Source organism: Equus przewalskii, chromosome 30, assembly GCF_037783145.1.
Source record: "Equus przewalskii isolate Varuska chromosome 30, EquPr2, whole genome shotgun sequence".
NCBI classification, from domain to species: Eukaryota; Metazoa; Chordata; class Mammalia; order Perissodactyla; family Equidae; genus Equus; species Equus przewalskii.
This window is the reverse complement of record NC_091860.1, coordinates 26,973,280-26,987,765: the sequence shown is the minus strand read 5'-3', so window position 1 is coordinate 26,987,765 and position 14,486 is coordinate 26,973,280. Positions and strand designations below refer to the sequence as shown.

At 43.0% G+C, this 14,486-nt stretch overlaps 1 protein-coding gene across 3 annotated transcripts in view; it reads right to left on the bottom strand.

Moving 5' to 3' along the window:
* The window catches only part of GDI2 (GDP dissociation inhibitor 2), a 31,835-nt gene extending 20,688 nt beyond the window's left edge, over positions 1–11,147 (bottom strand). The window contains exon 1 of one of the 3 annotated variants that reach the window (XM_070601946.1): positions 10,859–11,147. Coding sequence is in view for 2 of the 3 variants with exons in the window: in XM_070601947.1 (XP_070458048.1) it covers positions 9,488–9,598 (111 nt within the window). In the remaining variant the exon portion in view is untranslated. Of the gene's footprint in view, positions 1–9,487; positions 9,812–9,934; positions 10,808–10,858 lie in introns of those variants that run through there. The other 2 variants (XM_070601945.1, XM_070601947.1) reach the window with 2 other exon arrangements.
* Positions 11,148–14,486: the final 3,339 nt, after the last annotated feature.

Sequence of the window (14,486 nt, the reverse complement as noted above, 5' to 3'; positions counted from 1 at the left end):
ATTAAATCATCTATAACATCATTATTGCATGATAATGAAGCTTTAGCCTTCTGTGTCATGCTAAGTCTCAGTATTTCTATCAAAAAAAGTGATCCTGACATTATGAAATGTCCACATTGATTCTGTATTCTGTACTTAGTCTTTTAACTTAGAATTCCCAAAGATTACAAAATGAGAGAAAAAGATAATACAGTTGTGGCATTCAAGAAATAAATTTTAAGTAGACATCTACCAGAGAGACCATCTCATAAACTTACATACACACAGTGTACCTCACACTGACAGGTTTATTGCGGTGGCCTTGTTACTGAACTATGGGTACACATTTGTTAAGGACAAAGCATTCATGGAGGTGAATAATGGCAAATAGTAAAAGGGTCATAAACAACTTCAGATAAACTACAGAGATTCTGCAAAGAATACCAGGGTTTTTTATTAATTACTCTAAGTATTAGATATTTTTAAGACAAAGATTTCCAAATGTATAAAAATTCTTTAAATAGAAAGCTGTGTTCAAATGCATCTGTGAAAGTAAACCAAAGAAAACACATATACAAAAGAAAAAAAATTACCTCTGTTAAATGTACACCCATCCTTGAATACCCATCTTTTTCATATTCTCTGTGACAAAGTGGGAAGTACCTATAAAGCAATTCTGGCTCAAGGAAAACCTTTTGTGGGATTGATTTGTAAGCTGAACTAGCAACTTTTTGCAGGGATCTTTTTTTTCCTGAGGAAAATTAGCCCTGAGCAAACATCCGTTGCCAATCTTTCTCGTTTTTTTGCTTGAGGAAGATTAGCCCTGAGCTAACAGCTGTGCCAGTGTTCCTCCGATTTATATGTGGGTCACCACCACAGCATGGCTGACAAGTGGTGTAGATCTGTGCCTGGGATCTGAACCCACGAACCCAGGCAGCCAAAGCAGAGCATGTTGAACTTAACTACCATACCACGGTGCCAGGCCCTCATGGATCATCATTTTTATTTGAAAGTACAACTGACTGACAAACCACGATTACTCAGACTTAGGAATCTGGCAGACATTTTCTCAAAAATAAACATCAAGGAAAATAAGTGACAGCATATGTTACCAAAAACAAAAAGTCAGAATGTTGAATGAAAATTTGGATTTTGGAAAACTTACATCTACCACCATAAGCACATCAAGTCCTCGATACTTAACGGACTTTTCTGAGAATATCAGCGATACTATTAACAAATACCAGTTTCTGGTAGTGTATAATGAAATGTGTCAACAACTTGGAAGATCTGCATTACTCAGTAAAGCACTGTGTTCTAAATGACCAATGAATGATGTTACAAAATCATGCAGGGAGATAAAAAGAGGAATTCAAAGCACAAGCTAGATTAATGGATTTTAATGTAAGAGAATGTGAAATGTTCACTGATGTGGTTTCAGATTTCATATTGCAATCAATCTTCCAAACACCTGTGTTTTGGTAGAAATCAAAGAATATCCACAACAATCTGAAAGACTATTAAAATACTCTTCCTTTTTCTAGCTACACATCTGTATAAGGCCTGATTTTCTTTTCTAATTTATTTTTTTCCGATTGGCAGCTGAGCCAACATGTGTTGCCAATCTTTTCTTTTCTTTTCTTCTTCTTCCTCCCAAAGGCTCCTCAGTACACAGGTGCAGGTCCTTCTAGTTGTGATATGTGGGATGCCACCTCAGCACGGCTTGGTGAGTGGTGCTAGGTCCGCGTCCAGGATACGAACCAGTGAAACCCTGGGCCACTAAAGCAGAGCGCACGAACTTAACCACTTTGTCACGGGGCTGGCCCCCTGATTTTCTTCACATACTTCAGCTAAGACAATGTATAACAAAAGACTGAACACACAAACAGATATGATAATCCAGCTATCTTGTAAGCCAGACATTCAAGAGATGTGCAGAAAATGTAAAACAAATGACTCTTCCCACACATTTTTTTGTTTTGGAAAATAGTTACACTCAAAAGAACTGTCATTCATATTAACACGTAATGGGCTCATCATTGTTATCTTTAAGTGAATTAATAAAATTTTTTTTTAATTTCTCAGTGTTGATTTCTAATATGATAAATATTGACAGATATAACCATTATAAACAAAAGCTCTTCTGCGTCCTCAATTTTTAAGAGCGTAAATAGATTCTGAGACTAAAGGGTTTGAGAACCAGAGCCCTACAGGAAGCACTGAGGAAAACCATTAATAAAGTGACAGTCAACAGAGGATTATAAAGGACCACTCCCAGGAAAAAGATAAACAAAGCGTGGATATACTAAGACATATCAAATCAAGATGGGGTGGGGGAGGGGCAATAAGAAAGAATACAATCAATGAATTAATGAGAAGAAACAGAGATGGGATACACATTCACTCAAAACCATTATGCCAGGGTTTTGGTGATCAGAGCTTTATTTTTTAAAAAAGACAAAGGAAATTCCATGTATCTTCATAAATCCTTAGTACTTCACGAATTTATCAAAAGACCCTAGATAGCAGAAAATAATCTCATTCCTCTAAAATTCTGACTTTGAAACCTTTATTTTTAAAATTCATACATATTTCAAATTTTCCTCCAAAATATATCTATTCATTTTAGGTTTTTTTTTAAAAAGACTGGCACCAGAGCTAATATCTGTTGCCAATCTTTTTTTTCTTCTTCTTCTCCCCAAAGCCCCCCAGTACATAGTCGTATATTCTAATTGCAGGCCCTTCTGGTTGTGCTATGTGGGACGCCGCCTCAGCATGGCCTGATGAGCGGTGCCATGTCCACGCCCAGGATCTGAACGGGCAAAGCCCCAGGCCGCTGAAGCGGAGTGCGCCAACTTAACCACTCAGCCACGGAGCGGCCCCAGTATTTTTTAAATTACTTACTATTGGATTCAAACTTTACTGCAGGAGTGTGTATCATTTGCTACTTGGATCAAGAAACATGCATCGTGAGCACTCCAGAAGGCCACCTCATGCCCTGTTCTAGTCATAGCCAGCCCCTCACTCCCAGCCACTCTCATAACTTCTAAGAGTAAAGGTTTGTTCTGCCTGTTTTTGAACTCTGACTGAATGGAATCATGCAGTATATACTTTCTGTATACACCTTTTAGTCAACATTATGTTTACAAGATTCACCCATGTTTTGTGTGTAATCGGAATTTACTTACTCTCATTGCCGTAGAGCAGGGGTCCCTAAAGTACTCCGGCCAAATGCAGCCTGCAGGTTATTTTTGTAAACAGTTTTACTGGTAAACACCCATGCCCACTCATTTAGACATTGTCCATGGCCGTTTTCACTGTACCAGAGAACTGCAGTTGTGACAGAGACCTGGCCTGCAAAATCTAAAATACTGACTATCCGAACCTTCACAGAAGGTTTGCTAACCGTGCAAGCAGTGGATCTCAAAGTGTGCTTCCGGCTTTGGTATCACCTGTGAACTTGTTAGAAATGTAAATTCTAAACAGATTCTCAAAATTCAGTTTGCATCCACATCACTTGGATGGCTTGTTTAAAATAGACTGCCAGGTCCCAGCCCCAGAGTTTCTGAGTCAGCAGGACTGGGGTGGGGCCCGAGAATTTGCATTTCTCACCAGCTCCCAGGTGATGCTGCTGGGCCAGGACCAATTTCAAGAACCACAACTAAAGCAGAGCTGCTCAAACTTTAATACTAAACATAAGAATCACCAGGGGATGTTAAAATGTAGACTGTGATCCGGTATATCTGGGGTGAAGCCTAACCGTCCGCATTTCTAGTAAGCTCTAAGGTGTTGCACAAGCGGTTGATCCATGGACCACACTCTGGGGAACAAAGCTGTAGAGGATTCTGTTGAATGAATATACCACACGGATATACCACAATGTATTTATCCATCCTACTACTGACCGACATCTGGGTAGTTTCCAGTTTTTGACTATTACAAATAATGCTCTATAAACATTCTCAACATTGTCTTTTATGTCTGATTTGTTGGCCATATATCAAGAAGAGTCCAAGTATGTTCAACTTCAGGAAATAATGCCAAAGAGCTTTCCAAAACAGTTGTACCAAATGACACGTTTGTCAGCACTGCACAAAGTTCCTGTTGTTTCAAATCCTTGCCCAACACTTGTGTTGTTGTCCTTTTAATTTTAGTCATTCTTGTTAGGATGTGGTTTAATTTGCATTTCCTGACCACTAATGAGGTTGAGCACTTTTTTATAGTTTACTGATAATTATAGTTATCTTCTTTTGATAAGAGCCTATTCAAATTATCTGTCCATTTTTAAAACAGACTTTGTCTTTTTCTTACTGCTATATAAAAGTTCTTCATACATTCTGGATGTATAAAAATCCTTTATTGGTTACACATATTGCAAACACCTTCTTCCACTCTGTGGCTTGCCTTTTCACTTTAATGATGTCTTGATAAACACAACTGAAGGTATTTTACAACTACAAACATCAACCCTAATATTATCAAAAGCAAGTCACCTGTTCAAAAAAAAATTCTAAAGAAACACTAACATATATGGTTCAACATATTATATGAAAGTGGATTAACATTTACTATCTCAAAAATAGGTTTTGACATAAACAGAGGAAGACCAAATAATTACATTTCCAGCTGACAAAAAGTAGACTACAAGGTTCAACTTTTGGAAACAAAATCACAGCAAGCAGCTTTGAGTGTTGCATAGCTTCTATATATAACTTTTCATACTCCACCTCAAGGAAGCATGACCCGCTCACTGGACCGCGGCTCTAACGCAAGAGGCACAGAAGGCTGAGGCCTAATCAAGGGCCCAATCATATAAAGACTCAGCAGAGCGCAGAGATGATGCTAACTACCTTTACAGGCATCACTTGGAGCAAACATGACAAAGGCCAATTAAACATCTGCAGGTCCACTGATTCTTCTAAACCCATCTATAAAAGGTTGCTTTTACATTACCAAAAGAATAAAACACATAGTAGCACAAATGTAATACTTTCAATTTTGCTTTACAACATGGAATGAAGTCATTAATTCACTGTAAAATTTATCAATCATCTTGGGCATAGGGTGTACATTAATGATCCTAAAATTTTAATATCTTCCAAAATTAACAACTAAACTTAAAATCTACTACAACTACCTATGTGGTGAATACAGAATAACAAGCAAAGCACATTAAAGTCAGAGAAAATACTCGAAATGAATTTCCTTTTTTTGCAATTAAAAACCTGGTGCATTCATCAGATGCATCAAGAATACTGATAACTTTTACCAGGAGACATATTAATGAATATTAACCAACATATTACTTTTAAATCTAACAGATGAAGAGTACTCCACATTTAAATTCTGACTCAGCCACAAATATCCTGAGCAGGACAAGAATACACAGACTCACACCCAAAATAACTAAAACTATAAAACCATCCTCAGAATCCAAGTTCTGGCATTTCATGTGCGACATAAAAGGAGGTAACCAGATAAAACTGTTTAAAGTTCAGCTGCATCAAAGTTCTAGAATGTCTATATAGGTGGGTGTGGGGATGGGGGAAGGACCATTATCAGTGATACTGAAGTTCACTCCCCTTCAGCACCCTACACAGAACACTAGAGCTGCAATAAGCAAAGAGCAACTCACTTGGACAGCACCTAAACACATTACGTGAAGCACCTCTTACGTACTGAAGTGGCCTGAATGGCGTTCCTATATAATCGAAATGGTGTTTACAAGGCCAGTGGGACTAAATAGTATCCTAGTATCCTGCAAAAGTTAATGCCCACCCAGCGTCCTACTTAGAGAGCAACTTAGGCTTGGAAGGGAGTAGAGCCAGAGTACATTAACATTCTGATTTAACTTCCAAGTGACCAAACTAAACACCCATTAAAACTCTAAATCCTTCCGTATTTTTAAGTTCTGTTATGAGGGGGAAAAAAAAACTAACAGGAAGCAAATGCACACAAAAATGTGAGTAGGAAAACGTCTCTGCCCCTCTAATGCACCTCATTAAAAGTTAAAAGAGAGGTCCGGCCAGGCGGTGCAGCAGTTAAGTTTGTGCGCTCCGCATCGGTGGCCCCAGATTCACTGGTTCGATCCAGGACGTGGATCTAACACACCACTTACCAAGCCATGCTGTGGCAGGCGTCCCACATATAGAGTAGAGGAAGATGGGCACAGACGTTAGCTCAGGGCCAATCTTCCTCAGCAAAAAGAGCAGGATTGGAGGCAGATGTCAGCTCAGGGCTAATCTTCCAAAAAAAAAACAGTCCTGTGTCTACAGAACTCTAATATAGTATTGGAAGGATTTTCAAGGAGCAAATCTAGGAGGCAATTTAAATGACAGTCCAAGATTTTTTTTTAATTTTTTTGTCTTTTTAATACTTTTTTCTTTTAAAGATTGGCACCTGAGCGAACATCTGTTGCCAATATTTTTTTCTTTTTTATCTTCTCCCCAACGTCCCCCAGTACACAGTTGTATATTCTAGCTGTAGGTCCCTCTGGTTGTGCTATGTGGGACACCATCTCAACATGGCTTGATAAGCAGTGCTAGATCCACACCTAGGATCCGAACTGCCGAAACCCTGGACCACTAAAGCAGAGCGCATGAACTTAACCACTCAGCCATGGGGCCGGCCCCCAAGATTTTTAAATCAGCTACAAAAACTCCTCTTTGAAACCACAAGATTTTAATAAAAACAAAGGAGGAAAAGTATGTCTGGGATATAAAACAATTTTTTAAACGTATAATGCTGAGAACGATCTGCTTAAATATCACTGAACTATACATTTCTATTCGTAACTCCTTACTAGAATTACTAAATAGAACAAATACCTCTGGGAAGCACAAATAGCTGTGGAGTTAGTTACTCTTATTTTACATACTATTTCTAAGACTCACGAATTTATCGCCAAGCCCAAAGTCAATTAGAAGTAGCAAATCTGGTGGCCAGAGGTTATCTATACATGCTGAAAGAAAGTGAAAGTGGCCAGCCTAACAGCAAAGTAAGAGGGCGTAGGGGATGAAAAGGAGACTGTAGAACTCGGGAAGCCAAGCAGTCGGAGACTATTTAGTAAGGAGGGCTGAAGTTCCTACAAAGCTCACTGGGTCTCAGTGGCTTCATGATGTTACAGCATAACACAATAATTAACCCTCATGATGCAAAATCTTAAAGTAAACTGTGTTCCTTGCTTTGTTAAAGAAATTGTGGTATCATTTGTAAAGGCTTTTACCTAAAAGCTGTGGTTCTTTAAAGGGATAACCCTCAATTCCTTAGAAAATTCAATTATATGGAATATTCCATTTCTCCTAGACAGAGCAGAGATTTTGCTCTAGTTTTTACCAAATTGTCTTTATTAATGTTACTATCAATATTTGTGGATTAATATGATCTTATTTTAGATGTAACAATCAATACAAAACAATGACAACAATAGGCAACATAGAGAAACTCCAACACTTCCTTCCACTTTATTTTAAAAGTAACAAGTTAATTCCACTGTAATTATCTGACACACTGGCATCACATGATATTTGCTACCCATAACTGATAGCATATGCCTGTTTTTAGGTTCTTAAATCTCAGGCACTAAATATTTATAAACCAAAAACTAAGAAAATTAAACACGTTCACTCTAAATAAAGTTAATTCTAATTTGAGGGTTTTTAACTTTGGTGGTCTCTGCATTTAAGTAATCAAAGTCCTTGTGTCACTAAAAATGAGGGTACAAGATTTATCCTTATCAAAACCATCCCATCACCACTACTCCTATCCATGATGGTAGTAATGTGATTGTTCCGAATTGATACAACCCTCAAAGAACACCTCACAAAACAATCTAGGAAGACTCATGGAGATTAAAGTTATCACAGCTATAAAATGACAGCAGAAACTGGTCTGATTTCTAGTTAGGTATGCATCTCCCACTCATCAAAAATCCAAATGAATCCAATTAATTAACACCTAATGAAAATTTAAAGTGCATTATCTTAACTTGGCTGTTATACAAGACACTGTTATCTTTGATACAAAGTGATGTTTCTGAACTAGGCATGTAGAAACCTGCATGATGATGGATTTGCACTCATTTGTCCAAGCTCAACTGACCTAATCAGGAGCAAATCTGAAAGACCAGCACTAACTGTGGAAAAACAGTGGAACTAACTGGCTCTTACAATATGCTGGCAGCAACAGTGCCCATTCCAATGAGCAAAATCCATCACAAACTACTAAGCTCAGCTCAGAATCCAAATTAGGCACTTTAAAAATTAAAAAAATAACCCTGCAGTGGGTAGGCCTATTCATTTAGGCATCCAACAATCTTCCAACTCACTACCAAAAAAAAAATTCAACCCAATACCTCACATTCTAAATGACTAAACAGCTTTCTAGGTAAGTAATCTCATCTATTTGATACTATTTCCCAGCCAGGCACAGGGCTATTTCTGGACTGGTCAAACATAATGGAGCATTCAGAAATAAGTATTCTCCCACAATCACCATAAATCACTACAAATTGAAAAATGACAGGCGAGGAAAGTGCCATTCTAGTTCCTAACCACCTTTTCCTAAAAAATCAGCCAAATGGAAGTTCGAAAGTTTTCTCTTGTCTAGAGAAATCGAAAACAGTTATCTTAGAGTGTTACCCGAAAAAAATATTAATTTGATCCTGAAAGATTACAATGCATTTCAATAACTCTGAAGCAGTGATTTACATTAAACGACTCGGAACTCTGCGATCAGATTATATAGGATACAGTGTTCATCTTATTAAGACAAAGCAGCCCGAAGTCAGAATTTCAAATTTCAAAAAAAAATTCTAATAATGAGAATGGAATTCTTTTGCAAGACGAATAGGCTTCATTTTCTTAAAACAGGACGACGAGAAGTGCTACAAGATACAACACCCACCTGCATTATTTTGCAGATTATCTATAGGTCTCTAAGCGGACAAATATCCAGGAAAATACATTTGGCACGGTGTTAGAAACACCTTGCCTTCACATTACAACTGCACTCTTTCTGTGGGCCCTGATTTATCTAACTCCCTGAAGAGAGCATAGCAGCAGAGCACTCGGCCTCTAGCAGTCCATCACCGGTCCAATTCCCAGGCGAAAGCATCCAGATGAAACAGTGGACTCAGGGGACAGACCAAACAAAAGGAAAAGATGGCAAAGGCCAGGCGAGAAAGCATCTGAGAGGCAAGTTTTGAGAAAACTCATTTCCAGTTCTCCAGATGCTCCATCAGTGGGATGGGAGGGCGCTTAAAAGGAAAGGGATGATGCTTCTCATTTGGAGCGGGCAGGGGGATAAGAAAACTAGTTTTCTCCCAAAAAAAGTTTGAGTTAACTGAACTCGAACAATTACAAAACAGTGACTAGCCAACGACTCGTCACAAAACCGTGTGCCTGGCTCCGGCGGCTGCAGACTAAGTAGGAAATGCAACTGAGCGTGGCTTCCCCCTCCCCCACCCTGCCTGGCGCTTTTCCGTTTCCAATCCGGAGAGGCCACCAACCCGAAGGCCGGCGGGGAGCATCCATGCCCGGATCCGGGCTCTTACGCTCCCTTCCGCAGCACAGCGGAACTCTCCTTTTCGCCCCACTTTTGTTTCGCCGTCACCATCCATCAAGTCGCCTACTCGACTGGTCTTGCAGCTCCTGGGCCTCCCTCCCACTTTCAGAGACGATCCCCCCACCCCACCCGGGGACCCGCCCCCGCGCGCGCGCCCGCTCGCCCGCCCGCGCCGGAACTCGCCAGCCGAAACCGCCACCGAGGGCTGCGGGCACGGGACACCTCTGCGGCGACGCCGAGGCCCGGGGCCGGCGCGGCCTGCCGGGTGGGCCTCGCCTCACGCGGCGCGAGCGAAGCGCGCGGGCCGACCCCCGGCCTCCCCTCCGCCCACCCCCGCCGGCCCCCACGCCCTCCCGGGCCCCCGGCCGCGCCGCCGCCGCCCGGAACGCACCGTCAGGCCGGTGCCCAGCACGATCACGTCGTACTCCTCATTCATGGCGGGGCAGGGCGAGGACGGCGGCGCAGAGGAGACGGCGCAGGACTCTGGGGGCAGGGGTTATGCGGCCACCCTGAGGGGGCGGGGAAGCGCTCTGGCGGTCTCGGGCCCGAGGGAAGAGGGAAGCCGGGAGGAGAGGCAGACGGAGCTGGAGCGCAGGGAGGCCGGCCGCCACCTCAGACGGGAAGAGAAGAGCGGGGCAGGGAGGGGAGGGAGGGCAGGGAGGGGAGGGAGAGCGGGCGGCGACCTGGGCCTCCGCAGCCGGGGCGGGGCCTAGGGGAAGTCCTGGAGGGCCGTCGATCACGCCCTTCCCGCGCTCTCATTGGCCACGTTCCGTCGCCCGCCCACCCTTCTTCCGTTCCCACCTCTCGCGAGAAGAGGGCGGAACGCCCCTTCATGGATTCCGTTTCGCTAGCCGGCCCTTTGCCACCGTGGTGGGGGGCGGTGGCGGCCGTGCGCTGACCCTCGCGGGCTGGGGAGGGGGCGGGCCCGCGGCCGGAGAGCGGCTGTCCGCCTCGTTACTCCCGTCGCCGTGCGGGAGCGGAGGTGCGTTCCGGGCCCCGCGCCCTGCCGCCGCCCTTGGACTTTGAGCCTGCAGCGGCCACGTGGGCTGGAACCGGCCGCGCAGGGTCTAGGCGGGCGCGGGCGCGAGGAGCGCGGGCGGCCGCCCCGGGTCCCGCCCGCGGGGCCGGAGATTGCGTCTGGCGGCCGGACCCCCGCTGCTGCCCACGGCGGGCTCGGCCCCCAGCGCTCCCGCGGCGGCGGCGCCTGGTCTTGTCGTTTGCAACTTGCTCCGTTCTGCTTTCTGTCCTGCCTCCCTTTACTGATGAAAAAGGACCCAGCGTCTTTTAGGGAGTTCAGAAATCACATACGTCTTACCTCATTTCTCGCCCTGTGTCATCCTTGCTCGTGCATTGCCCCATGTGCGGCCTTAGGAAATTTAGAAGAAAGAAGAAAAAACCACCTCCTTTTTCAAAGTAACCCTTAGCATAAATAAAGAGGAAGGCCACCTTGGCTCTAGAAGGAAGTCTGCGCCTACTGAGAGCTGCAGCTTAGACGAGCTGTACAAATAGTAGCTGACCGGTCTGTGAATAGGTTTAGGCCACGCGTGCAGAAGAACCTTGTTGTCTTCCATCTCCTCTACCGCTACCCCCCAACCCCCCCCCCCACACACACACCTTTTTTTAGGATTCTCATTGAAATCTCCAGCTTTGGGCGAGGAGACCGGTGTAAGCAGAGGCTTGTGTTCTCAGCCACAGAGAGTGGACCTTATAGAGAGGCCTTCTAGACAAGCGATCCTCCTAAAAGCGTTGAAAACCTGTGTGTTTTCGCCTGTGATAGGTCTGCATACTTAGCCGACAAAAGAGTTGGTATTTCCTTCAAGATTTACTCTCAAATATAGCTGGATAAGAGCTAGTCAAAGCGAATCTTGGCGGACAGAACTTCCTTCGTATTTAAATCGTTCAGGTTCGGGAAAGAATGTAACAAAAACATGTTTTACAATGTTTCTTCACCCTATAAAGAGACATTTAAGAAGGTATGTTACATTGAACAATGGACCTTTTGGGAGGAGGGGAGAAGAAAGCAGTTTAAATTTACATACAGCCTTGATTGGATCTATATATATTAGTGCCCAAATGAATTTATATAAGTAGACAAAAATCAAGTGCAAAGTTTACTACACTACTGAACAGATTATGTAACAGTGGCGTAACTGACTTTTCTGTTGACTAAGCAGATAATACCTCAAGAAGGTCTGGGCCAACCCAGTGGCATATGGTTAAGTTCCCACACAGCCACTTGGGCAGCTGGTTTTGTAGGTTTGGATCCTGGGCACAGACCTACACACTACTCATCAAGCCATGCTGTGGTGGTGACCCTCATACAAAATAGAGGGAAATTGGCACAGATGTTAGCTCAGGGACAGTCTTCCTCAAGCCAAATCTGTTGCCAATCTTCCTTACACACACACACACACAAAATTAAATTAAATTAAAAAAAAAAAAGGTCCTGCTGCCACTTTACAAGTAATCAGGAATCACTATATATGTGCTTATAAACAATTATTTCTTACAGTTCTGGAAGCTGGAAGTACAAAATAAATGTGTGTGTGGTGAGGGTCCATTTCCTGGTTCTCACTGTCTTCATTGTGCAGCAAGGAATCTATCTGGGGCTGCTTTTATAGGTTACCTACATTTTTTGAACTGACATGAAATATTGACCCTTTTTTAAAAATTGGTAATAACAATAAAGAGGCTTTTTCACTTGTTGTCTGCATCTGCATGTTGAAGCACTTTTAAGTCTATCAGCTGATTTATGGTACTGTTTTAAGTGAAGGATCGTTCCATCAATTTTCAGATGGAGCTGCTGAGAAACTTAAAGGCACTGGATAAGGGAACTGAATTTAAGGCTAATAAGGCTCCTCAGTCTGATCCTTTACACTGAAATTTAGTTGTGTTGGCAGTACAAGTCCCGTGGCCCAGCAGAAGGACAAGAAAAAGAAACCCACTGGACTAGTCTTCAACAGAGTCCATCCAAAATTGTGTGTCTGCTCTTGGCTCCTCCACCCCACCTGTTCCAGTTACCAAGGAACTTGGTAAACAACAAATACTGTTTATGGCGGAGTGGCTTGAAAGCCACTAATTGGTTCAGTGTATCAAAGGCCACAGATGGCAGTTCCTGATAGAGTGAAACCTTGGGTTTGGAGGAAGTGGGTGGTTGGTGTAGAGGAGCGGAAAACACCATGAATCTTGAAAATATTTCATACCTTTCTCTAGAGCAAGAGACCCATGGGAGTCTTATGATAGTCGGGCACTTGGGAATAATTATTTACTGACCTGTTTCTACTAAGTCTCCACCTGTGCTTTACAAAGGAAGAGCCTGAGTCCAAGGAAAAGAAACTTAGAGTGATTCTCAATCCAGGCCACTACCTCTGTCCTGATCCACTGCAACATCTCCGCCAGTTTTCCTCTCCTGTCTGACATGAACCAGACCAAGGTTCTGCCTCTCTCTTACTTTTAGAATAAAATGCAAATCCTTTGATACGGCCTAAAAGGTATTGTTTAATCTAGCCTCTCATCTCTCTCCAACTGCATCTTGCTCACTACACTCTAAACACACTAGTCTTTCAGTTCCTAGAATCTGGTCGAGCTTTTACCACCCAAGGGCCCCTCGTGGGTCCCATAGCTTTCAACCCCCACTTCCCCTCCTGCACCTCTTCTCACGGCTAGTTCTTTCCACTTCCTTACATTTCGGCTTAAGAATCTTCCCGGACCACCTTATCTAAAGCAGGTTCCCCTCAACTTTTATTCTCTATCAGCATCCTGCTTCTTATTTTTTTCATTGCTTTTTATCAAATTGGTAATTATTTTCTTGACTTGTTTTTTTGTCTGCCTGCCAATCAGAATGCAAACTCCATGAGGGCAAGGATATTACCTGTCTTGTGCACAGCTGTGCCCCTAATGCCCAGAGCAGGGCTGAGCACCTGCCAGATGAGGAGTAGATATTTGAGGAGTGACTAAGAGACCTGGAGTTGATCCCTAAATCAACGAGAACTAAATGTGATGAAACAGGTACCAGTTCCTCTTGGTACTTTTGAGAAGCACAGCTTTTCTTACAGCAGAAGATACTAAAATTATATTTTAGAGGGTCTTAAAGATAGGGATCTACAAAATAGAAACCTTTTTAAAACCTAGATAGCTAATGCTAAAGATAAAACATAGTAGGATATGTAGGAAAAAATTTAATAAAGTTCCAAAACTATATCTTTCTTAGTTTATGATAGATCATTTACACACACACACACACACACACACACACACCCTTACAAACTGTTCATCTGCTCCCTGTCTCCATCTCAGCAGTGACTCGCTCCACCCTGGGCCCAAACCAGAATTCTAGACATTATCCTTAGTTCTGCCTTCTTTCTCTCCTTCCACATCTATTCCTGGTTTTTTTTTTTTTTTTTTGGCGGGGGAGGGGGGGAGGTTGGTGTGGTTTTTTTGCTGTTTTTTGTTTTTGCTGTGTAACAAACCACCCCAAAACTTAGTGACTTAAAAAAAGCCTACATGCTTAAAACGAAAATGTATTATTATCTCTCATGGTTCTGTGGGCTGAATGGGCTCAGATGCATGGGAATTACTTGGGTCTGTGACACAGCTATAGTCAATCGCTGGGGTCATCTGTAGGCTCAAATGGACTGGACATCCAAAATGGTGCACTCATGTAGCTGACACCTCATGCTGGCTGTCGGCTGGGAGCCTGGCTGGGGCGTCAACCAGAGCAGCTCTGTATGTGTGGCCTCTCCGTTTGGCATGCAGTCCTCAAAGTATGGTAGTTACATTCCAAGAGCACGATTTCCAAGAAACAAGAAATGGAAGCTGCAGGTCTCTTAAGGCCTGGGCCAGAAACTGGCACAGTTTCCCTTCCGCTATGTTCTGTTTGTCAAAGCAGTTACAGAGCACACCCCAATTCAAAAGGAGAAGCTATCAGGACCCACCTATCAACG